We start from the raw sequence: 25,448 nt of genomic DNA, 5'->3' as shown, positions 1-25,448 counted from the left end.
GGAAGAGAGACAGACAGAGAGACAGACACAGAGCGGGACACAGTTGACCCCTTCACACGGGGCCCTGGGCACTTAGAGTTCACCCTGCAAAGCTCCCCCGGAAGTCAGGACTTGGTGTGGGTTGTTGCAGAAATGTTTCCTCCCCTGCCCGGGCTCCACTGGGAAGCTACGTCCCCCACCCCTGCCCTTCCTCCCGCCCACAGCCTGCCTTCTCTCTGGGGACCTCTGTGGAGCTGCCTGGAACATGCGTGGGGTGACATGCATAGCAAGCTGGGGAAAGGAACCAAGGTGGCAGAGCCAGGCCCCTTGAAGATATAAAGGCCCATTGCATTGGGAAAGAGGGACTCCGGGGGGCTGAGACTGTCCTGTTGCTTAAACTGGGTGGAGGAGACACTGGGTGTGGGTGCAGCTCCTTGTTTGTTTTCGGCAGTGGTTTATTGAAGTAGACCCACATTCAGGAAAGTACAAACCATAAGTATAACCGCTGGAGGAATCATCACCGATTGAACACACCTGTGTCACCAGCCCCCAACCCAAGAAGCAGTATCTCCAGGCCCCCAGAAGCCCCCTCGACGTTCCCTTATCACCTGCCCTCCCTCCAAGGTCATTATCACCCTGACTTCTGACGGCATAGATTGGTTGTGCCTGTTTTGAATTCGTGTAAATGCAATCTGAAAACATGTTCTTTTTAGCATCTGGCTTTTTTCACTCAGCACCGTGAAAAAAATTCATCCTGGTTGTCGTGTGTAGTTATAGGTTATTCTCTTTGCAGCACACAGGGTCACTGTGGGATCAGTTTATCCATTCTCCTGCTGGTGGTAAGGGCCTGAGCCAAGTGGGGCCGGGTGCAGTGGCTCACACCTGTAATCCCACCACTTTGGGAGGCTGAGGTAGATGGATCACTTGAGGTCAGGAGTTCGAGACCAGCCTGGCCAACATGGTGAAACCCCATCTCTACTAATAATACAAAAATTAGCTGGGAGTGGTGGTGGGTGCCTGTAGTCCCAGCTACTTGGGAGGCTGAGGCAGGAGAATTGCCTGAACCTGAGAGGCGGAGGTTGCAGTGAGCCGAGATTGTGCCACTGCACTCCAGTCTGGGCAACAAGAGCGACAAAACTCCATCTCAAATTAAAAAAAAAAAAATTAGAGAGACTGAGCCTAGTGGAAAAGAGACCTCTAGGCAGAGGGAACAGCCAGTGCCAAGGTCCTGGGGTGGGAACGTGTCTGGATCTTAGAGAAACAACAAGGAGATCTGTGTGGCTGCAGAGGAGTATGTGGGAGGTGGAAGGGAGATGAGGTCAGAGAGGAAACAAGAAGCAGATGGTGCAGAGTCTGCAGGACCACAGTGAGGACTTTGGCTCTTACTTTGAATGAGATTGGCAGAACACAGTGGCTCAGACCTGGAATCCCAGCACTTTGGGAGGCCGAGGTGGGTAGATAAGTTGAGCCCAGGAGTTCAAGACCAGCTTGGGCAACAAAGGAGACCCCGTCTCTATCAAAAACTTGGCTGGGTTGTTGTAGTGTGTGCCTGAGGTCCCAGCAGCTCAGGAGGCTGAGCCTGGAGGATGGCTTGAGCCGAGGAGGTCTAGGCTACAGTGAGTCGTGATTTGCACCGTTGCACTCCAGCCTGGGCAACAGAGTGAGATCCTGTCTCAACAATAACAGCAACAACAACAACAACAACAAAACAAATGAGCAAAAATATCTTCGAGTGAGATGGAGCCACAGGAAGGTTTCGAGCAGCAGAGGGACTTGATTTGACGTGGGTATTCAGAGTCCCTCTAGCTGCATGACAGGGAGAGATTGTGGGGACAGGAGTAGGAACTCCAAACCCTAAGAAGGAGGGTGAGATATGGGTAGCAGCTGTGGAGGTGGTAAGAAATATTTGGCCTCTGAATACATTTTTTCTTTGTTTGTTTTTCCAATGAAGTCTCACTCTGTCGCCCAGGCTGGAGTGCAGTGGCGCAATCTCAGCTCACTGTAACCTCCGCTTTCTGGGTTCAAGCAATCTCCTGCCTCAGCCTCCCGTGTAGCTGGGATTACGGGAGTGCGCCTCGATGCCTGGCTAACTTCTTGTTTTTTTGTATGTGTATTTTTAGTAGAGATGGGTTTCACCATATTGACCAGGCTAGTCTCAAACTCGTGGCCTCAAGGGATCCGCCCGCCTCAGCCTCCCAAAGTGCTGGGATTACAGGTATGAGCCACCATACCTGGTCCTGAATACATTTGTGTGATTAGTGATGTATTTTGTTTACTTCAACCATTTTGCTTTGTGACTTTAGTGTCCCTCATTTTTCTGCATTTATTTTTTTTTCCATGCTCATTTAAGCTTCTTTGAATTGGCTGCATTTTTCTGTTTAGTTTTGTCTTATGTTTTCTTATTCTTTATTTTCCCTCTACTAGTTTGGAATCTATGCACCATTTCTTTTTTTTTTTTTTTTTTTTTTTTTTTGAGACGGAGTCTCACGCTGTTGCCCAGGCTGGAGTGCAGTGGCGCGATCTCGGCTCACTGCAAGCTCCGCCTCCTGGGTTCACGCCATTCTCCTGCCTCAGCCTCCTGAGTAGCTAGGACTACAGGCGCCCGCCACCGCGCCCGGCTAATTTTTTGTATTTTTAGTAGAGACGGGGTTTCACTGTGGTCTCGATCTCCTGACCTTGTGATCCGCCCGCCTCGGCCTCCCAAAGTGCTGGGATTACAGGCTTGAGCCACCACGCCTGGCCCTATGCACCATTTCTATTCTTTTTTTTTTTTTTTTTTTTTTTTGAGACTGAGTCTGGCTCTGTTGCCCAGGCTGGAGTGCAGTGGCCGGATCTCAGCTCACTGCAAGCTCCGCCTCTCGGGTTTACGCCATTCTCCTGCCTCAGCCTCCCGAGTAGCTGGGACTACAGGCGCCCGCCACCTCGCCTGGCTAGTTTTTTGTTTTTTTTTTTTTTTTAGTAGAGATGGGGTTTCACCGTGTTAGCCAGGATGGTCTCGATCTCCTGACCTAGTGATCCGCCCGTCTTGGCCTCCCAAAGTGCTGGGACTACAGGCTTGAGCCACCGTACCCGGCCTTCTTTTAGTAGCAATCTTTGAAATTTTACCATGCTTTTTTTGTTTGTTTGCTTGTTCGTTTGTTTTTTGAGGCAGGGTCTCGCTCTGTTGCCCAGGCTGCAGTGCAGTGATCTTAGCTCATTGCAGCCTGGAACTCCTGGTCTCAATGGATCCCCCTGTCTCAACCTCCTGTGTAGCTGGTACTACAGGTGTACATGACCACACCCACCTAATATTATTTTTGTAGAGACAGGGTTTTGCTATGTTGTCCAGGTTGATCTCCAACTCCTGGGCTCAGGTGATTGTCCCACATTGGCCTCCCAAAGCCCTGGGATTATAGGCATGAGTTACTGTGCCTGACCATGTACATTTTAAAAAATCAGGTCTATTTCTTTTTTTTTTTTTTTTTTTTGAGACGGAGTCTCGCTCTGTCACCCAGGCTGGAGTGTAGTGGCCAGATCTCAGCTCACTGCAAGCTCCACCTCCCGGGTTCACGCCATTCTCCTGCCTCAGCCTCCCGAGTAGTTGGGACTACAGGCGCCCGCCACCGCGCCCGGCTAGTTTTCTGTATTTTTTAGTAGAGACGGGGTTTCACCGTGTTAGCCAGGATGGTCTCGATCTCCTGACCTCGTGATCCTCCCGTCTCGGCCTCCCAAAGTGCTGGGATTACAGGCTTGAGCCACCGCGCCCGGCCAAATCAGGTCTATTTCTATTGGAGGAAAACTATTTTAAAAAAATCAAGTCTAGGCTAGGCACGGTGGCTCACGCCTGTTATCTCAGCACTTTAGGAGGCTAAGGAGGGCAGATCATGAGGTCAGGAGTTCTAGACCAGCCTGGCCAATATGGTGAAATCCCATCTCTACTAAAAATACAAAAATTAGCCAGGTGTGGTGGCGCGCACCTGTAGTCCCAGCTACTCGGGAGGCTGAGGCAGAAGAATCGCTTGAACCCGGGAGGCAGCGGTTACAGTGAGCCAAGATCGCACCATTGCACTCCAGCCTGGGAGACAGAGCAACACTCTGCTCAAAAAAAAAAAAAAAAAAAAATCAAGTCTACAATCTAATATTTTCCACATCATACCGAACAGTACCTGCAGCACAGAGCATGTTGCCTTTGATCTCCCTAATCCTACTTAAAATGATAGTGTTGTCTAAGATTTTATTTTATTTTATATTATTTTTGAGTTGGAGTCTTGCTCTATTACCCAGGGTGGAGTGCAGTGGCGCCATCTTGGCTCACTGCAACCTCCGCCTCCCAGGTTCAAGCGATTCTTGTTCCTGAGTAGCTGGGATTACAGGCACCTCCCACCATGCCCGGCTAATTTTTGTATTTTTAGCAGAGACAGGTTTTCACCACGTTGGCCGGGCTGGTCTCCAACTCCTGACCTCAGGTGATCCACCTGCCTCAGCCTCTCAAAGTGCTGGGATTACAGGTGTGAGCCACCGTGCCTGGCCTAAGATTTTAGATTTCTCATTTTTAGGAAGTGTTTTAAGTTTTCCTTTAGAAATAATTTCAGATCATCCTGGCTAACACGGTGAAACCCTGTCTCTACTAAAAAATACAAAAAAACTAGCCGGGCGAGGTGGTGGGCGCCTGTAGTCCCAGCTACTCGGGAGGCTGAGGCGGGAGAATAGCGTAAACCCGGGAGGCGGAGCTTGCAGTGAGCCGAGATCCGGCCACTGCACTCCAGTCTGGGCGACAGAGCAAGACTCCGTCTCAAAAAAAAAAAAAAAAAAAATAAATAAATAAATAAATAAATAATAATTTCAAATTTACCAAAAAATTGCAAGACAAATAATAGGACAAAGAACTCTCCTGTATTTCATACTTGGGTTCGTGGATTGGTAACATTTCTACCTTATTTCCTTCATCGCTTTCTCTCTTCTCTGTTACGTGGGTATATTTTCTTTTTCTGATTTTTTTAAAAAAAGTATTTAAGGCTAAGTTTACAAACAACACTACCCCTAAAAGATTCTGTAATGGGCCAGGCACGGTGGCTCGCGCCTATAATCCCAGCACTTCAGGAGACTAAGGCGGGTGAATCACCTGAGGTCAGGAGTTTGAGACCAGCCGGGCCAACATGAAGAAACCTCATCTCTACTAAAAATACAAAAATTATCCAGGTGTGGTGGCACACGCCGGTAGTCCTGGCTGCTCAGGAGGTGAAGTTGCCGTGAGTCAAGATTTCAGTGAGCTGAACTGCACTCTGCACTCCAGCCTGGGCGACAGAGCGAGACTCTATCTCAAAAACAGAACAAAACAAAACAAAAGAATAGGGATGTTCTTTTACATGACCACAATATAGTGATCAATTTTAGTAAATTTAATACTAGTACATGAATTTTTCTAATCGACTGTGTATTCCAGTTCTATCAACTGACCCAGTAATATCCTGATACATAGCATCGCTTTTCCTCCAACACAGAATGGGACACCTTTTCTAACTAGAGCTGACAAATTTGGTGTAAGATGCAAAGAAAAAATGTCACATTCCTGAAATGTTCTGGAGAAGGGTGAGACAGAGGTGCCGATGACGTGCGCCAGGCACCAGTCTCTCTGTTCCTCTCCCAGCCCTGCTTCCCCTCGTGTTGGCTGCATTTTCAGGCCAGCTCTTCTCCCATGCAAGACCCTAGTGCTCCAGGCCTATGCCCTTTCAGCACAGCTGTCTAGGAAGCCCCTTCTTCAACAACGAGCAGTTGCCCCAGAGCCAGCGCTCATCAGTCTGGCTTCAGGGACAGGCATGTCCCTGAGCCAGTGGCAAAGGCTGAAGGGAAGGGATTCTATCATTGGCCAGGTCTGGAGTCTTCTAGGAGGGTCAACATGTGAACCACACGAGCTGAGAGTGAAGGAGGCAGCTCTCCTCCCAGTGGGAGAGGCAGTTAAAGCAGTGGTTTCCAAAGTGTAGAGATGGGGTTTCACTATGTTGGCCAGGCTGGTCTCAAACTCCTGACCTCAGGTGATCCCCCTGCCTTGGCCTCCCAAAGTAGTGGGATTACAGGTGTGAGCTACTGCATCCGGCCTATAGCGTTTTGTTTTGTTTTGTAGAGACAACGCTTGCTATGTCGCCCAGGCTAGTCTAGAACTCGTGGCCTCATGAGATCCTCCTGCCTTGGCCTCCCAAAGCCCTGGGATTACAGACATGAACCACTGTGCCTGGACAATCATAGCTTTATTTTATTTTTTTTTTATTATTTTTTTGAGACAGAGTCTCACTCTGTCACCCAGGCTGGAGTGCAGTGGTTCAATCTCAGCTCACTGTAACCTCTGCCTCCCGGGTTCAAGCTATTCTCATGCCTCAGCCTCCCGAGTAGCTGGGATTACAGTGCCCACCACCACACCCAGTTGATTTTTTGTATTATTTTGTAGAGACCGGGTTTCACCATGTTGGCCAGGCTGGTCTTGAACTTATGGCCTGAAGTGTGTGGGTCTCAGGTGTTGGCCACCACGCCCGGTCTATTAGCTATTGATGATGATGATGATGATGATGACAACGATGACAACGACAATGACCCCAGCCTGCAAAACCAAGGCTGGCGCGCAAAAGGAGCTCAGGGCTCGCTGAAGACTTTACGAGCACCGGCCACTAAGGGGCGCAGCCGGCTTGGGCTGCGCCGGCGCGCGACGGCCATCGGGGGGCGCTGCGTTGCTTGTCTGGAGAGCACGGTGACCGCCTGGACTACCTCCCTCTGGACATTCCAGAGGAGAACGCGTCGTCCCGGCCAGTGCCAGAAGCCCCAGCGCCAGGGCTAGGGGTTAGCGCAGGGGATGCAGGCAGGATAACACTTAGATCCATGGGGCACACCCTCCAGGCCCGGCGGCGGGTGAGATCTCAGAAGAAAGATCCCACTCCCGGGATGCTGAAATTCGATTGCAGTTTTCCAGCACTGTTGGCCAGCCCTGTCGCAATTCCTGGGACATTTATGCAGCAAGGTGGTTGTGGAGGCGGGGGTGGGAATGGGATACCCACAGACGATTCCGAGGGAGGATGAGAATACTTGGAAATTGCCTGCAACCTTTGTTCGTGTGAGTTTTTCTTCTGTGAATGAGCTTTCGACAGATTCTCAAAGGGGTCTAGACCCCCAAACAGAGACTGTTCAGAGCTCTCTTTCTCCAGAAAGCCTTCCCTGATCATCTCTCAGACTGGATCAAGTGTCTCCTCTGGGCACCCATGCCCTCTGATCTTCCCCCACCCCAGCCTGACCCCTGCCTGTGCTCCCCTGTACAGCACAGGCTGTCACGTGTGGGGATGTGTCAGTGTCCCCATGAAGGCAGGGGCCTGGGATTTCTCAGACACCAAGAAGGCCACCATTGTTGTCCAACACAGGCCTTACATACCAAAGGAAAAACATCTAACAGATATTTGCTTTCTTACTTCTAGGCCTTTGGAAGTGCTGTTCCCTCCACCTGGAACATGGTTCTCCACCTCTTTCTCTTTCTTTCTTTCTCTCTCCTTCCTTCCTTCCTTCCTTCCTTTTCTCCTTCCTTCCTTCCTTTTCTCCTTCCTTCCTTTCTTTCTCTTTCTCCTTCTTTCCTTCCTTCCTTCCTTCCTTCGTTTCTTTTTCTTTCTTTCTTTTTTTTTTTTTTTTTTTTTTTGAGACGGAGTCTCGCTCTGTCGCCCAGGCTGGACTGCAGTGGCCGGATCTCAGCTCACTGCAAGCTTCGCCTCCCGGGTTTACGCCATTCTCCTGCCTCAGCCTCCCGAGCAGCTGGGACTACAGGCGCCCGCCACCTCGCCCAGCTAGATTTTTGTATTTTTTAGTAGAGACGGGGTTTCACCGTGTTAGCCAGGATGGTCTCGATCTCCTGACCTCGTGATCCGCCCGTCTCGGCCTCCCAAAGTGCTGGGATTACAGGCTTGAGCCACCGCGCCCGGCCTCTTTTTCTTTCTTTCTTCTTTCTTTCTTTCAACAGAGTCTCACTCTGTTGCCCAGACTGGAGTGCAGCAGTGCAATCTTGGCTCACTGCAACCTCCGCCTCCTGAGTTCAAGAGATTCTCCTGCCTCAGCCTCCCGAGTAGCTGGGATTATAGGCATCTCCACCACTTTCATCTTGCTCATTTCCCTACTGTGATCAACTCTCAGCTCCAACATGTCCTCCTCCAGGAGCCCTCCCTACCTCCCACCCCATAAGGCTGGGTTAAAGCTTGTGGTCCTCTAATTCACTTATTGCAAAGCAGGAAAATATCTGTTGAACGAGTGAGTGAGGAGTGAGTTAGTGTTTGGGTCGGGTTCCCTGTGCCAGCTGGAGGGTAACTTCCTGAAACCCTCTGTAGGGTTGGGGATTTTAAAGAAGGGCTTTATTGAGTTATGATTCACATACCACACAAGTCACGCATGTGTAGTGTACAATTCAATCATTTTTGGTACAGGCAGTTTTGGGCAACTGTCACCCCTTTGTGGAACCTTGAGCCCTCCTTGTCTGACACTCCTCCCCACCAAGGCCCTGTGTTAGGTGCTTCTCACTGTCCTGTTGAAGGGGATGGGGTATGGCCTCCTCCTCCACCCTGGGAGAGAGAATTGGTAAAGAACAAGACCTAGCCAGACTGGGTGCTGTGGGTCATACTTGTAATCCCAGCACCTTTGGTAGGAATTTGAGATCAGCCTGTCCAACACAGTAAGGTCCCCTTTCTACAAAAAATTAAAAAATTAGCTGAGCATGGTGGCACATGCCTGCAGTCCCAGCTAATTGGGAGGCTGAGATGGGAGGATCACTTGAGGCTTGGGGTGGTTGAGGCTACAGTGAGCCATGGTGGCACCACTGCACTCCAGCCTGTGCAACAGAGAAAGACCCTATGTCAAAAAAAGGAAAAAAAAAAAGAAAAAGAAATAAAAAGGAAGAAGAAAAGAAAAAGACAAAAGAATGAGACCTTACTATCTGCCCAGCCACAGGGCTCAGCATGTCCTGGGAGGCCCAGGGTTACACCAACAATGACTGGGCCCTTGCTCTGTACCAGATGCCATTCTAAGCACATATATGACAATTCATTTGACTACCACCACCAATCCTGCAGAGTAGGCGCTCTTAGTATGATTCCCCAATGTAGCACAGGAGGCTTCTGGGAATGGGACTCCTCCTGACACTCAGCGGGTGGGCTGGGGATCAGGTCAAGAAGCAGCCTCCAATCTGCAATTTATGCAATTTCAGCTGTACCTAGAGGATTAAAACTGGAGCCTCACAGGCCAAATAGGCTCCATAGGGTACTATATTAGTCCTTTTTTTTTTTTTTTTTTCTGAGACGGAGCCTCGCTCTGTCACCCAGGCTGGAGTGCAGTGGCACAATCTCGGCTCACTGCAACCTCCAGCTCCTGGTTTCAAGCGATTCTCCTGCCTCAGCCTCCTGAGTAGGAGGGACTACAGGCATCCACCACCATACCCTGCTAATTTTTGTATTTTTAGTAGAGATGGGGTTTCACCATGTTGCCCAGGCTGGTCTCAAACTCCTGAGCTCAAGTGATCATCCTGCCTTGGCCTCCCAAAGTGCTGGGATTACAATCGTGAGCCACCCCGCCAGGCCAAAAACAGTATTAACACTGGGGAGAATTCCCCTTCCTAGTCTACCTAAGCCTTAGGCAGATCACACTTAGGAGTAATGTGTGCTTCAGTTTTCCCTGCTTCCTGCTAACATTCCGGGTCTGGTCTTTGCAGCATGCGAGTTTGAAACCCTGGGGACACATGCATTGACAGGTGGGTGAAGAATGACTCAGGTACAGTTTTGTGGGGTTGGTTGGTTTTGAGATGCAGTCTTGCTCTGTCACCAGGCTGGAGTGCAGTGGCATCATCTCAGCTCACTGCAACCTCTGCCTCCTGGGTTCAAGTGATTCTCCTGTCTCAGCCTCCTTAGTAGCTGGGATTACAATTGCATGCCACCACACCTGGCTAATTTTTGTATTTTTAATAGAGACAGGGTTTCACCATGTTGGCCAGGATGGTCTGAATCTCTTGACCTTGTGATCCGCCCGCCTCGGTCTCCCAAAGTGCTGGGATTACATGTATGAACCATCGCGCCCCACCGAGGTACAGTTTTTTTTGTTTTTTTGTTTTTTTTCCAGCTTGTCCCAGTGCTAAGCTGATCACCCACGATCCCTGGTCCCTACTCCTGCCCTAAGTTTATGCTGATCTAGGATGTTCTTGTTTTTTAGGGAAGAAGATTCTGGATTAGGAACATGGCCAATAAGTAGTTAGGGCGCATGGAGGAGGTCGGTGCTGGGTCCTTGACCATCACACTCAGAGCTTATTCCCGCCTCCAGCTGCCAGGACTGCCGCTCCATACTCCATCCACAGCCAACTCCCAGCTGGAGCTTCAGGTCTGGGTTTGGCCCACCAGGTACTCCTGCTCCCTGCTCTTGCCCCATTTGTTCCAGGATAGCTTAAGACTTCTAGGCCAGGTGCGGTGGCTCCTATTTATAATCTCAGCACTTTGGGAGGGCGAGGTGGCAGGATCACTTGAGACCAGGAGTTTGAGACCAGACTGGGCAACGTAGGGAGACCTCGTCTCTAAAAAATAAAAGCTGGGCATGGTGGCTCACACCTGTAATCCCAGCACTTTGGGAGGCCAAGGTGGGTGGATCACTTGAGGCCAGGAGTTTGAGACCAGCCTGGCCAACATAGTGAAACCGTGTCTCTCCTAACAATACAAAAATTAGCCAGGTGTGGTGGTGCGCACCTGTAATCCCAGCTGCTTGGGAGGCTAAGGCAGGAGAATCGCTTGAAACTGGGAGGCGGAGTTTGCAGCGAATGGAGATGGCGCCACTGCACTCCAGCCTGGGTGACAGAGCGACACTCCATCTCAAAAATAAATAAATAAATAAAAAATAAAAAATAAAAAAATAAAAAAAATCCAGAGGCAAGATTGCTTTCCAGATTAAAGACAGAACAAAACAAAGAGAAGGAAAAAGAGAAAGACGCATGCAGAAACAGAGATGAAAAGACAGGATGTAGAGGTTAGGCAGAGAAAACAAATCAGAAAGAGACAGAGAGACAGAGATGAGACAGAAGGACAGAGACAGAGAAGGAAGGCAGAGACCAAGAGAGGCAGAGACAGACGAAACTAGGGGTCAGAAGGGAAGGGAATATCATTTTGTGACTCAAAGCACAAACTGAGGTAGATTTGGAGAAACAGAAAGACAGATGGAGGCAAAACATACAAAATAGGTGGGTTTTAATGGAGAATTTTATAAAAGGGAAAGGGCATGTGAAGGGGCCCCTGGGCCAGGCCCGGGACCACCGCATCAGTGGGAGCGCTGGGGGAGGCGGGGCAGTGCAGGGCGTCGCAGCTTCCAGGCGTCCGTAGGTCCCTTCTCCAGGTCCAAGCGGGCCGCCCCATGCACATACGCATAAGGGGGCTGCAGGATGCGCTGCAGGATGCGCTGCAGGGGCCATGTGTGGTAGGCGAGGATGGGCGGCCAGCGGGTGCCAGGGCTTAGGCCCGGGGCCGCGCGGGCGCACAGTGGTGCGGCTGGTGCGTGGGTGCGAATCCCGGGCGGCAGATACAGCGGAAGGAGCCATCCGTATTGAGGCAGCGCGCGTTGACGCACAGCGGGGAGGCAGCCTCGGCCTCATCACACTCGTTGATGTCTGTGGAGGGCGGACAAGGATCCCTGCTGAAGGCTGGGGCCCCAGAAGCTCGCCTCCTCGGCCCCTTAGGCTCTTGGAACAGAGGAGCAGATGCTGAGCTTCTCGTTTGGAGTCCAATCTGACCTCAGCCATCTGCTAGCTGTGTGAGCCCGGCCAGGTGGCTTAACCTCTCTGTGCTTCAGTTTCGTGTTCTGTAAGATGGGTATGGTGGCCCATACGGCACTAGGATTTTGTTAAGAAAATAATAATGGCCGGACGCGTAACGGTTCATGCCTGTAATCCCAGCACTTTGGGAGGCTGAGGCGGGCAGATCACTTGAGGCCGGAGTTCGAGACGAACCTGGCCAACATGGTGAAACCCCGTCTCTACTAAAAATATGAAAATTAGCCAGGCGTGGTGGCGGGTGCCTGTAATCCCAGCGACTTGAGAGGCTGAGGCTCGAGAATCACTTGAACCCGGGAGGCGGAGGTTGTTGTAAGCCAAGATCAGGCCACTGCACTCCAGCCTGGGCGACAGAGTGAGACTCCGTCTCCAAAAAAAAGAAAATAATAATAAAAAAAAAAAGAAAATAATATTGATGATGGTGTCAACAACAGTAAATGTTCATGCATTGTTTTAAGCACATTACGAGTATTAACTTTGTTCTAATATCCCTATTAGGTAGGTACTGTAATTCGTTTTACACATGTGCCTCCATTTGCACATGGTCTTAATGTTATTGTAAATCAGTGTTAATAATATTCACAATTCTGGCCGGGCGCGGTGGCTCAAGCCTGTAATCCCAGCACTTTGGGAGGCCGAGGCGGGCGGATCACAAGGTCAGGAGATCGAGACCACAGTGAAACCCCGTCTCTACTAAAAATACAAAAAAAAAAAAAAATTAGCCGGGCGCGGTGGCGGGCGCCTGTAGTCCCAGCTACTCAGGAGGCTGAGGCAGGAGAATGGCGGGAACCCGGGAGGCGGAGCTTGCAGTGAGCCGAGATCGCGCCACTGCACTCCAGCCTGGGCAACAGCGTGAGACTCCGTCTCAAAAAAAAAAAAAAAAAAAAAATAATAATAATAATAATATTCACAATTCTATGAAATGGGATCTTTGACTATAGCTTTTTTTTTTTTTTTTTTTTTTGAGACGGAGTCTCACGCTGTTGCCCAGGCTGGAGTGCAGTGGCGCGATCTCGGCTCACTGCAAGCTCCGCCTCCCGGGTTCCCGCCATTCTCCTGCCTCAGCCTCCTGAGTAGCTGGGACTACAGGCGCCCGCCACCGCGCCCGGCTAGTTTTTTGTACTTTTTAGTAGAGACGGGGTTTCACCGTGTTAGCCAGGATGGTCATGATCTCCTGACCTCGTGATCCGCCCGTCTCGGCCTCCCAAAGTGCTGGGATTACAGGCTTGAGCCACCGCGCCCGGCCAACTATAGCCATTTTTCAGATGAGAAAAATTAGGTAAGGGCAGCGACCTGTCCAGCGTCACACAACAAGCTGCTGGACTGGGCCTGAGGTCTATGTGACCTCCTTGAGTTTTTTTGTTTGTTTTTTGAGACGGAGTTTTGCTCTTGTTGCCCAGGCTGGAGTGCAATGGCGTGATCTTGGCTCACCGCAATCTCTGCCTCCTGGGTTCCTCCCAAGTAGCTGGGATTACAGGCATGCACCACCACACCCGGCTAATTTTGTATTTTTAGAGACGGGGTTTCACCATATTGGCCAGGCTGGTCTCAAACCCCTGACCTCTTGATCCGCCCGCCTCGGCCTCCCAAAGTGCTGGGATTACAGGCGTGAGCCACCGCACCTGGCTGAGTTCTTGATTTTAATCACTTGGCTTTACTACAATCCAAATTAGGCAGACTTGATTAATACTCCCATTTTACAGGTGGGAAGACTGAAGCTCTCCAAAGCGGTCCTGCAAATTGCCCAAGGTAGCATTGCAAGTCACACCAGCACTATTCTATCCTATCCTGCTTCAAGGCCCAGTTCCAGCACTGTGTCAAGCCCTGTCCTGCTGACACCCTGACTCCGCCTTCTTCAGTCAAGCCCCATCCAGTTGCAATTACTCCTCCCTTCTGGGCTGGTCCGTCCCCTGTAGTGAGGTTGTTTCCCGTCCCTTACCAGCAGCCCCTGCTCAGGGCTTCCACCCTCCCTGGACAAGCCTTGCCTCTCCCCACGTATGCTGGCCCCGGGCCCGCCCTCACCAACGCAGGCCATGCGAGTCATGTCCAGGCGGTAGCCATCGAAGCAGCGGCAGGTGAAGCCTTCGGGGACGCGCACGCAGCGGCCATTGGTGCAGCCGTCCAGGATCCCGCACTCCTCTGCCTCCAGCTCCTCGTAGGGCTCAGCCAGGGAACCTGTGGGAAATGCGGGGACCCTGTGACTTGAAGTCCCTGCCTTAGTCCCTTACCCACCGCGGTGGGTGCGCGTCCTTGGCTCCATCTTTCTTGCTCTAAACTGTCCATCCCGCTCCAGGGCTGCGGCGGGCGCTGTGGGGCCAGTAAGCTTACCTCATTCTCTCGCCAGCTTTCCCTCTGCCGCTTTCTCTTTCTTTGCCGGGCTACAGACACTTCTCTGTCCCTCTCCGTGGCTCTCTCCAGTTGCACCTGTGTTCCGTCTCTCCTCCCACCTTCTCTGTTTCCCTCCCTCCCCTCTCTGTGCACACCTCACCCCTCATTTCAGTCTCATCATCCGCTGGCAGCGCTCACCAGCATAACTTCCACCTTCAGGAAGCTCCTCGGGCTCTGGGAAGGAGCGGCGGGTGTCCCGGGACCGATAGGGCCAGCGGGTGCCCGGGCCGGGTGGCGCAGGAGCCTCAGATTCGCCATAGGGGCCACCATCGTCCTCAAAGTCTGGCATGTCGAAGCGGGGTGCCCCGTAAGGAGCCTCCCGGCGGGCGAAGGGCCCAGGTGGCGGTGGGTAGGGGTCGTAGGGTAGCGCAGGTGGCGGGTACAACTCAGGCCCATACGGGAGGCCCTGGTAAGGTGGGCCTAAGTCTGGGCCATACTCGTAGGGGAGTCCAAAGCCACCTGGTCGCGGGGGGCTATATGCAGGGGGGCGTAGCACATTGCACAGGGCCTCGAAGTCATCTGGGAACAGAAGTCAAGGCAATCAGCCCCCGCTGGCCCCCACACCCACCCCTCATGTACCCTCCTTGGGAAGATGAGGCAGAGGAGTGGATGGGGAGGGTCCTGGGTGGCCCTGGGGTGTCTGGAGCCAGCACTGAGAATCTGAAGGCTAAGACTGGGATTCCAACGTGCCGAGATCAAGGGTAATGAAGCCTGCTAAAAATCAGGGTCTGAGGCTAGAATTGGAGGGACCCATGGGAGCTAGGACTAGGGACCTGAAGAAATCAGATGAGGGTGTTCTGTGGACCAGGACGAGGGAATCCCAGGAATTGCTGCTGGGGACCCGAGGGGACAGGATGCATGGGAGAGGGTCTGAGCCACTAGGACCTGAAAGTCTGGGGACCCAGGACTGGGGTCTTTGGAACTGGGCTCCTAAGGGCTGAGGATTGAGGAACTCAGGGGTTGTAGGAACCAAGACTTGGGAATCTCTGGGGCTGTATGTTGGGGTCTTAGGCACCCGGATGTGGTGTCCAAGGCAATGGGATTGGAGTTCTGTGGGGCTGTGACCACGGGGTCTGGGGCCAGGATAGTGAGGTCTGAACAACTGGTATTTCAGGTCTAAGGGCCCAGGATTTAGGGGAGGACATCTCATAGGCTGTGTCTTGTGGTTCTACAGACCAGGAGCGGAGGGTATGACAGACCAGACCTCAGGGGCCTGCGGCGCTGGTACCATGGGATCTGCTGGGTCAGGCCTTGGGATGTCTGTGGCTGAGATTTGGAAGTCTTTGGAATGTGACTCGGGGACCAAGATTTTGGGATGGGCTGCGACTTGGGGGTTGGTCTAGGGGACAGAGTTTGGGTAGAGTCTGGGGGTTCTGAGACTGGGGATCTGAGGGCCTAGATTTGAAGCCCATGGGGCAAGGCCTCTGAGTTCAGCTTAGGCCAGTGCCAGCACCTGAGTCCTGGGCAGGGCAGAGGGCACAGTCCATGCCCCAGGCCTCTCCATACAGGCAGCAGCACTCTGTGTAGGTGGCCTGACGGTCCAGCCGAGGGTGACTGCACACGAGGTCAGCCCCAACTTCCTGCCAGCACACTCCCAGATTGTCATCTGCAGGTGGAGACAGCATGTGTCAGACTGGGCCTGGCACTCGGGTCCTCCCAGGGGCTGGGCCCTTCCCCTGCTGAGCAGCCCAGTCACCCTCTGCCTATCAACAAATCCTTCTCATCAGCTGTGATCTAACTCCGGAAGTTCTCTGAGGTTGCTCCAGGGGTCTGGATTGAGGAACAAGGAGACTGTCATATAAGAGGAGAGGGCAGAAGAAGGGGGTCCAATGACTAGGAGGTAGGGCCTGAGAGGGGTCTACCCAAGTCTGGCTTCCAGAGAGCTGTGTGACCTCGAGGCAGTTGCTTTGCTTCTCTGAGCATTGTCTGACATCTCAGTGTATGGGGGCTAGTGCTGAAGGCACAGGAAATGAAAGAAGAGTGGTTGGGACAGTGGGCAAAAAGAGAGGTGGCAAGATGCATAGAGAGTGTTGGAGCCTGTAATCCACTTTGGGAGGCTGAGGTGGGGGCATTGCTTGAGCCCAGGAGTTCAAGACCAGCCTGGGCAACACAGCAAAAATCCATCTTTACAAAAAAAAAAAAAAAAAATCAAACAAAAATTAGCCAGGCGTGGTGGCGGGCTCCTGCAGTCCCAGCTACCACAAGGCTGAGGTGGCAGGATCATTTGGGCATGAGAGGTCGAAGCTGCAGTGAGCTGTGATCATGCCACTGTACTCCAGCTTGGGCGACAGAGCGAGATCTTGTCTCAAAAATGAAAACAACAACAAAGACAGTGTTCAAGAGACAGAGCTTCAGGAGAAACTGTCAGAGATCTAGAGATAGGAAAAGAGTCAGAAACAAAAAGGGAGAAAAAAGACCGAGAGAGAGAGAGAGAAACACATCCAAAGAGTCAAAGACTCAAAACAGGAAAACAAAGATACACAAGCAGGAGAAAGAGACCTGAAAACAAAGATCCAGAGGGTGTCAGAAATTCAGAGAAAACACGAAAGACAGAAATCTACAAACACCTGGAAAGAGACAGAGACCTAGAGATGCAGAGAAATAATAACAGGTAGCACTCATGTGGCACTCAGTAAAAAATAAATAACATTTGAAAAAATAAAAATAAAATTCCTCAGCCAGGCGTGGTGGCTCACGCCTGTAATCCCAGCACTTTGGGAGGCCGAGGCAGATGGATCACCTGAGGTCAGGAGTTCGAGACTGGCCTGACCAACCCGGAGAAACTCTGTCTCTACTAAAGAAAAAAATACAAAATTAGCTGGATGTGGTGGCACATGCCTGTAATCGCAGCCACTCGTGAGGCTGAGGCAGGAGAATCGCTTGAACCCCGGAGGCGGAGGCTACGGTGAGCTGAGATGGCGCCATTGCACTCCAGCCTGGGCAACAAGAGCGAAACTCCGTCTCAAAAAAAAAGAAAACTTCTCACAGCCACCCTATAAGGTAGGGGCTATTCACCCAGTGTGCAGAAAGGAAGCTGGAGTCCAAGAGGCAACATGCACTGGGACAGAGACTGAGTTGGGACTCAGTGGGGCGTGGCCTTTGAAGGGCGTGGCTGTCGCAAAATTGTGGCCCGGGTGCGGGTGTGAGGCTGAGCCGAGGGAAGGAGGGCCTGGATGGCGTGGGAGGGGCATAGCGGATTTGGGGGCGGGGTTACCGAGGCTCTGGCTCTCGTTGGAGACGCAGCGGCGCTGCGAGCCATCCAGCACCAGTGGGGGCTCGCAGGTGCAGTGGTAAGAGCCCACAGTGTTGACGCAGCGGCCGCCCTCACAGGCCGGCTCCTCATCGGCGCACTCGTCATTATCTAGGGAGAGGATGGTTAACAGGCATCCCCTTCAACTCCCCCTACCCTTTCCCATTTCTCTTCCCAGCACATTGGCAGTGTGATGGATGGAGTCTAGACTCCAGGAAAGACTCCCGCTGGGGGTGGCCACATTCCAGAGAGGAGCTGGCATGGCTAGGGGTTGGAGAGAGTTGCCAGGGGTTGGGGGAGGTGGGGCTTGTACCAATGCACTCCAGCCGCTGTGTGTGGTAGTAGTAGCCGTTGCTGCAATAGCACGAGTAGCCCGGGGCCGTGTTCACACACACGCCACTCTTGCACACCTGGTCTCGGAAGAGCTGACATTCGTCCACATCTGTGGGAAAAGCAGAGAGAGAGATGGGAGTGGGCTGGATGGGTGGAGTGTGTGAGGGCATGACCAGGGAAGACAGAGATAGAGGTGGTGATAGAGACCAAGAAGTAGAGACAGGGAAAGAAAGATGGACAGGCCAGGAGTGGTGGCTCATGCCTGTAATCCCAGCATTTCAGGAGGCCAAGACAGGCAGATCACCTGAGGTCAGGAGTTTGAGACCAGTCTGGCCAACATGGTGAAACCCTGTCTCTACCAAAAATACAAAAAAATTAGCCAGGCATGGTGGTTCGTGTCTGTAGTTCCAGCTACACCAGAGGCTGAGGCAGGAGAATCGCTTGAACCCAGGAGACAAAGGTTGTAGTGAGCCAAGATCTCGCCATTGCTCTCCAGCCTGGGTGACAAGAGCAAAAACTATAAAAAAAAAAAAAAAAAGGAAAGAAAAAAAAAGAAAAGAAAGAGACAGAGGACGGGTGGGGTTGGGGAGACAGATACAGAGAAACAAAGGGTGAGACACAGAGCTGGGCCTGAGAGCTGAGTAGGGTGGAGGGTCAAAGGCTGGCCTCACCTCTCCGGAGGCTCGGGTCTCCGCTGGGCGCCAGGTAGCCCCGGCCGTGAGGGCACAATGACTGGTACTCAGCTACAAACAGAGACAAGCCTGAGCCAGGACACCAGAGCCCCAGCCCCAGCCCCACCCTGCTCGTGCCCACTTGTCACAAGTCACTCTGGCCCTGTGCCTGTTAATGCCCACCACTCAGCCTCATGCCCACCTATCTGGCAGCTCGCCCTTGCCCTGACAGTACTAGTACCTCAACGCCCTATCCAAATGTGTCCCCTGTCCCAGGCCCACACCCCACCCAGTATTTCCACCCAAGCCCTCAACCCTGTGTCCCCATCAGCCCATGCCCACCTGTCTCGGTGCCTGGGCACTGCTGGATGCGGCAGCCGTTGCCCCAGCCCTCACCCACAGTACAGCAGCACTCCTGCCACGTCACATTCCGAGCCAGGATGTTGTCACATGCATCCGGGGCCGCCGTGTCAAAGTAGCACTCCCGGCGCCCGCTCCCCACAGGGCCCTGCCTAGGTGTGCTGGGTCGGCGGGGCGGGGGTGGTGGGGGTGGCCTGGCTGGCAGAACGGGGCTGGCAGGTGCCTGGGTCTGTGAGCCTGGGAACGTGCCTAGGGAGACAAGCGGCTTTAGCCCAGTGTGGGTTGAACCCCCAACCCCGCCACATCATAGATGGGGAAACTGAGGCCGGCATAGATGGGAAAACAGGGCGACAGCCATCAGTGGCAGAACCAGACTCCATACCTCTCACACTCCTCTGTCATTGCCTCTCTTTCTCCCACTGTCACCTCCTGTCATTTCTGCATCTCTTGCCTCCCCACCTCACACTTCCCTGTCACTGCAGCTAACAGCTCGGGTGGGTGGTGAGGGAACGTCCCTGGCTTCCTGGATGCCTCTCTGGGTCTCTTATCTGGTGTGTCCCAAACTGGCTGAGTCTTCATCTCAAAATCTACACTTTGTCACCAGGTGCAGTGGCTCCTGCCTGTACTCCCAGCACTTTGGGAGGCTGAGGTGGTCGGATTACTTGAGGTCAGAAGTTTGAGACCAGCCTGACCAACATGGTGAAACCCCGTCTCTACTAAAAATACAAAAAATTAGCCGGGCGTGGTGGCGGATGCCTGTAATCCCAGCTACTTGGGAGGCTGAGGCACGAGAATCACTTGAACCTGGGAGGCAGAGGTTGCAGTGAGCCGAGATCACACCAATGCATTCCAGCCTGGGCGACAGAGCGAGACTCTGTCACAAAACAAACAAAAAACCTGTGCCTTGTCTTGGACACAGCTTCCCCACCCAGACATCCACAGCTTGTCCATATGGCCTCTTGGGTTTTTCTCCCACCACCCTTTCTTCCCCTTCCACAGCCCCTGCCTTGGTCCAGCCCTGTCCTCTCCTGTCCAGGCCACTGCCCCAGCCTGTTCCCTGAGCTCCCAGCCTCCAGTATCACCCGCTGCAATCATCTTCACATGGCGGCCAGAGGGAGGTTTCAAAATCCAATTCTATCTTTCCTGTTCAAAACCCTTCCATGAATACTACACAGTCATGAAAAAGAATGAAATCATGTCCTTAGCAGCAACATGGATGCAGCTGGAGACCATTATCCTAAGCAAATTAATGCAGGAACAGAAGACCAAATACCACATATTCTCACTTATAAGTGAGAGCTAAACAGTGGGTACTCATGGATATAAAGATGCCCACAATAGATGCTGGGGACCACTAGATAGGGGAGGGACAGAGGGAGAGGGACAAGGGTTGAAAAACTGGATGTTAGGCCAGGCATGGTGGCTCACGCCTGTAATCCCTGTACTTTGGGAGGCCGAGGTGGGTGGATGACCTGAGGTCAGGAGTTCGAGACCAGCCTGGCCAACGTGATGAAACCCCATCTCTACTAAAAATACAAAAAGTTAGCCAGGCATGGTGGCGGATGCCTGTAATCCCAGCTATTCAGGAGGCTGAGGCAGGAGAATCGTTTGAACCAGGGAGGTGGAGGTTTCAGTGAGCCGAGATCGCGCCACTGCACTGCAGCCTGGGCAACAAGAGCGAAACTCCATTTCAAAAAAAAAAAACAAGAAAAACTGGCTGTTGGGTACTATGCTTATGCTTACTATCTGGGTGACGGAATCATTTGTATCTCAAAGCTCAGCATCATGAAATATACCCAGGTAACAAACCTGCTCATGTATCTAAAGATGGAAATTATTAAAAATAAATAAATACACACGTAGCTTTTTTTTTTTTTTTTTTGAGATGGAGTCTCCCTCTGTCACCCAGGCTGGAGTCCACTGGCGCAATCCCACAACCTCCGCCTCCTGGATTCAAGTGATTTTCCTGCCTCAGCCTCTCGAGTAGCTGGGATTACAGGCGTGTACCACTACATACAGCTAATTTTTGTATTTTTATTAGAGACGGGGTTTTGCCATGTTGGCCATGCTGGTCTGGAACTCCTGACCTCAGGTGATCTGCCCGCCTCGGCCTTCCAAAGAGCTGGGATTACAGGCGTCCATGAGCCACTACGCCCAGCCTAAATACGTAACATTTAAAAATTAAAAAATATATATATACTGCAGCCTGGGCAATATGACAAAACCACGTCTCTACAAGAAATACAAAAATTAGCTGTGGTGGTGGTATATGCCTGTAGTCCCAGTTACTCAGCAGGCTGAGGTTGGAGGATTCCTTGAGCACAGGAGGTGGAGGTTGCAGTGAGCTGAGATCGTGCCACTGCACTCCAGCCTGGGTGAAAGTACGACTCTGTCTTAAAAAATGAAAAACATTAAAAAAAAAATTTCCAAAAATGCCCCGAAACCCCTTCCACAGTACTGCAGTGCTCTCTTACTGTGGTAAGTCGGTGTGATCGGGCACCTGACTCCTTCCCTGGCCCCATCTCTCCCCACCCCTTCCTTTGCTGTCTAAATCATGCCATGTTGAACCTGTTTCAGTTCCTCTTACATGCCAGATGCTCTCTGGCTTTGCCAGGCCTTTGCCCTTGCTGTGTCCTCTGCCCAGAATGCCCTCCTCACACATCGGGCCTGGCTCATTTCTACTCATCCTGCAGCTCTCAGTTCGGATGTCCTCTCCTACAGCAAGAACTCCCTGACCCTCTTCTCATGCTGGGCCAGGCGCCTCCTCCAAAACTCCCCTGGGCTTTCCCCATCACAGTCTTGTTGATTTCTCTGAGTTGTCACTATCTGGTGATATCTCTGTCTGTCCCATTGGCTTGTGAGCCCCTTGAGGACAGACAGTGATCCCTCCTGGTCACTACTACGTCCTCAGTGCCCAGAAGATGGCCTGAACACAGTGCACGCCCTGTGAACATTTGTTGAATGAAAGAATCTGGTAGAGTCACGGCCAGGATCCAGTTCTCCTGACACAGTCTCACTACCCATGTTAACCTATGTGTCTTTTGTTGATGTTTAAAACAACAGTATTTAACTGATGGTAGCTGTCCACATCAGGAATGATTAGACCACATGATTTTCCCATGGGGCCAGCAGTCATCAGTTAAATAGACACAAGAGTCTCACCAGCAGAAGTTCGTGGGGAAACACAGCGTCCAGTCATGGGGTCAAACTCCTCCGGGCTGTTGGGGCAGACACAGAGGAAGGAGCCTTCGACGTTTTCACACAGGGCAGCTCCACATACACCCTGTAGTGTTTCACATTCATTCACATCTGTAAGCAGGAGACAACAGGGGACACAGTGGTTATAAGCTTCTATGATTCCAAAGGTCCGAAAGTCTGAGCTTTCAAATATGAGTATATTTAATGGCCCAGACTCCATCATCTGTTTTTATTCTAGTGACAAGCCCTGAATTTCCCTTGGGAACCCTGTGCTCCTCTATTTTCAATCCTGTGCTTTGAGTAGAGCTATATCTACTCTGAGAGGTGGGCACAAGTTCCAGGAATGACCAAATAGATGACTGCATTTCTCTGGTTCAGAGATAGCAGTGATCATGCTGGGTCAATCAAAGCCAGGCCTGGCACTTTTGCTAGAAATATTGAAAAAGAACCTCCCTTTTTAGCTCTAGGGTTGCCAACTGGAGCTGTTAGCCCAGAGGTTCTAGGGCCACCTTCATCATTATGAAAAATAATCTGCCTGAAAATCATGCAATAGAAGAAAGCAGAACTCAGAGAAGATAGAAATAGCCTTGTTAAAATTCCTGGATCCAGTTATGCCTGGAGTTCAAATATATCCCAGGTCTTTATAGTTTTAATTCCCTTTAAAGAAATAAAACCTGTTGTGTTTGCATTTGTGAAAATTTACAGAATGTATAATTAAGATTCCTGCATTTCACTGTATATAAATTGAACGTCGAATGAAAATATCTGTAGGATACAATGGCTCATGCCTGTAATCCCAGTGCTTTGGGAGGCCAAGGCAGGAGGGTTGCTTAAGGCCAGGAGTTTGAGACCAGCCTGGGCAACAGAGCAAGATCTCTACAGGCCAGGCGTGGTGGCTCACGCTTGTAATCCCAGCACTTTAGGAGGCCAAGGTGGGCACATCACCTGAGGTCAGGAGTTCAAGACCAGCCTGGCCAACATGGTAAAACCCCGTCTCTACTAAATATGCAAAAAATTACTGGACGTAGTGGTGGGTGCCTGTAATCTCAGCTACTTGGGAGGCTGAGGCACGAGAATCGCTTGAACCCAGGAGGTGGAGGTTGCAGTGAGCCGAGATCATGCCATTGCACTGCAGCCTGGACAACTAGAACAAAACTCTGTCTCCAAAAAAAACTCATCTCTACAAAAATTAACAACATTAACTGGGCGTGGTTGTGTGTGCCTGTGGTCCCAGCTACTCGGAAGCTCAGTTCTGGAGGGAGGCTGGCTTGAGCCCAGGAGTTAGAGGCTGCAGTAAGCTATGATCACACAACCACACTCCAGCCTGGACAACAGAGCAAGACCCCAGCTCAAAAAAAAAAAAAAAAGAAGAAGAAGAAGAAAATATTAGTAAACACATATTGAATTCTGGTTAGTGATATGTATATTAAAGAATTTATGGGGAAGCAGACTGGTGCCTGCAATTTACTTTTAACTCTGTCCAAAAAAATTAGATGGATTAATGGATAGATACGTGAGGAAGTAAGTATAATAAAATAATATAATCTAGATCATGAGTAGGCAGGTGTTCATTCTATGATTCTCTCAATTTGCTTTGTGTTTAGAAATTTTCCTCATAGGCCGGGCGCGGTGGCTCAAGCCTGTAATCCCAGCACTTTGGGAGGCCGAGGCAGGCGGATCACGAGGTCAGGAGATCGAGACCATCCTGGCTAACACGGTGAAACCCCGTCTCTACTAAAAATACAAAAACTTAGCCGGGCGAGGTGGCAGGCGCCTGTAGTCCCAGCTACTTGGGAGGCTGAGGCAGGAGAATGGCGTGAACCCGGGAGGCGGAGCTTGCAGTGAGCTGAGATCCGGCCACTGCACTCCAGCCTGGGTGACAGAGCGAGACTCCGTCTCAAAAAAAAAAAAAAAAAAAAAAAAGAAATTTTCCTCATAAAATGTTAGGAAAAATTAACGTTTATGAACACTTTAGTGCTTTATACATTTATACTTTATACATTTTTATTTTTATTTATTTTTAGTTTTAGTTTTTATTTTTTGAGACGGAGTTTCGCTCTTGCTGCTCAGGCTGGAGTGCAATGGTGCAATCTCAGCTCACTGCAACCTCCGCCTCCCAGGTTCAAGCAATTCTCCTGTCTCAGCCTCCTGAGTAGCTGGGATTACAGGCATGCACCACTACGCCCAGCTAATTTTGTATTTCTAGTAGAGATGGGATTTCTCCATGTTGAGACTGGTCTCGAACTCCTGACCTCAGGTGACCTGCCCACCTTGGCCTCCCAAAGTGCTAGGATTACAGGTGTGAGCCACCGCGCCTGGCCTACTTACACATTTTTAAAAGTACACACATAAAAATAAAACCTGAATAGGTCAGGTTTCTTTCACCAGCCACTACAACAGTTCTGAGAAGATTTTTTTTTTTTTTTGAGACAGGGTCTCACTCTGTCACCCAGGCTGGAGTGCAGTGGCGTGATCTAGGCTCACTGCAACCTCCATCCCTTGGGTTCAGGCCATTCTTGTGCCTCAGCTTCCTGAGTAGCTGGGATTACAGGCATGCACCACCACACCCTGCTAATTTTTGTATTTTTAGTAGAGATGGTATTTCACCATGTTCACCAGGCTGGTTTCAAACTCCTGACCTCAAGTGATCTGCTCACCTCAGCCTCCCAAAGTGCTGGGATTACAGGCATGAGCCACCGTTCTTGGCATGAAGATGATCTTATATTCCAAAGTCTAAATTCCACAACCCGAAAGTTCCTATTTGTTCAGATACATGGGGAGGGACAGGGCCTGACCAACCTCCCCCACCCGCTTTGGTCCCATCCACCCCCTGAAGTCCCATACCCACGCAGTGACGCCCATCCCGCGCCCCCTCGTAACCCTGGTCACAGAGGCACTGGAAGGAGCCGGGCAGGTTCTGGCACACGGCGTGGGCACCGCAGAAGGACCGGTTCCGGCATTCGTCCACATCTGCAACCACCAGACAGTCAGGCCATTTCTGGACCTTCTACCATCTCCACATCTCACCCGATGCCCGACGGACACCCACCCTGGCATCCGCCCCCTGGCGTGGGCTGATAGCCAGGGTCACAGGCCGGTGTGCAGCGGTAGGAGCCAGGGGTGTTCTCACAACGCTGGGCTCCACAAATCTCGGGACCATATTCTTGGCACTCATCCACATCTGCAGAGTGTGGAGGAGATGAAAGGGGAGTCAAAGGCCTGAATTCAGAAGTTCTAACACCACTTCCAGTCCCCAAGACTAAGAAGTCTTTAGAAGGCCGGGCGCGGTGGCTTAAGCCTGTAATCCCAGCACTTTGGGAGGCTGAGACGGGCGGATCACAAGGTCAGGAGATCGAGACCATCCCGGCTAACACGGTGAAACCCCGTCTCTACAAAAATACAAAAAACTAGCCGGGCGAGGTGGCGGGCGCCTGTAGTCCCAGCTACTCGGGAGGCTGAGGCAGGAGAATGGCATAAA

At 51.4% G+C, this 25,448-nt stretch overlaps 1 protein-coding gene and 1 long non-coding RNA gene across 3 annotated transcripts in view; one reads left to right on the top strand and one right to left on the bottom strand.

Annotated features, from left to right (window-relative positions):
- The first annotated feature begins 9,925 nt into the window (after nt 1-9,925).
- On the top strand, nt 9,926-13,818 carry LOC139360277 (uncharacterized). Its single transcript, XR_011617568.1, has 3 exons — nt 9,926-10,048; nt 10,174-10,358; nt 13,474-13,818. It is a non-coding gene; the product is annotated as an uncharacterized lncRNA (long non-coding RNA).
- LOC105495334 (latent transforming growth factor beta binding protein 4) overlaps nt 11,176-25,448 on the bottom strand; it is a 33,888-nt gene continuing 19,615 nt past the window's right edge. The window contains exons 23-33 of one of the 2 annotated variants that reach the window (XM_071086869.1): nt 25,020-25,151; nt 24,815-24,940; nt 21,935-22,081; nt 18,755-19,021; nt 18,413-18,484; nt 17,722-17,850; nt 17,373-17,519; nt 15,612-15,764; nt 14,297-14,677; nt 13,793-13,945; nt 11,176-11,608 (exon numbers count right to left, since the gene is read on the bottom strand). In XM_071086869.1, coding sequence (XP_070942970.1) covers nt 11,454-11,608; nt 13,793-13,945; nt 14,297-14,677; nt 15,612-15,764; nt 17,373-17,519; nt 17,722-17,850; nt 18,413-18,484; nt 18,755-19,021; nt 21,935-22,081; nt 24,815-24,940; nt 25,020-25,151 — 1,862 coding nt within the window. In that variant the 3' untranslated portion in view covers nt 11,176-11,453. The remainder of the gene's footprint in view (nt 11,609-13,792; nt 13,946-14,296; nt 14,678-15,611; nt 15,765-17,372; nt 17,520-17,721; nt 17,851-18,412; nt 18,485-18,754; nt 19,022-21,934; nt 22,082-24,814; nt 24,941-25,019; nt 25,152-25,448) is intronic. The other variant, XM_071086870.1, reaches the window with a different exon arrangement.

This window comes from Macaca nemestrina, chromosome 20, assembly GCF_043159975.1.
Source record: "Macaca nemestrina isolate mMacNem1 chromosome 20, mMacNem.hap1, whole genome shotgun sequence".
In the NCBI taxonomy this organism is placed as follows: Eukaryota; Metazoa; Chordata; class Mammalia; order Primates; family Cercopithecidae; genus Macaca; species Macaca nemestrina.
The sequence above is the reverse complement of the archived record's forward strand: the minus strand, read 5'-3'. Positions and strand labels throughout refer to the sequence as shown.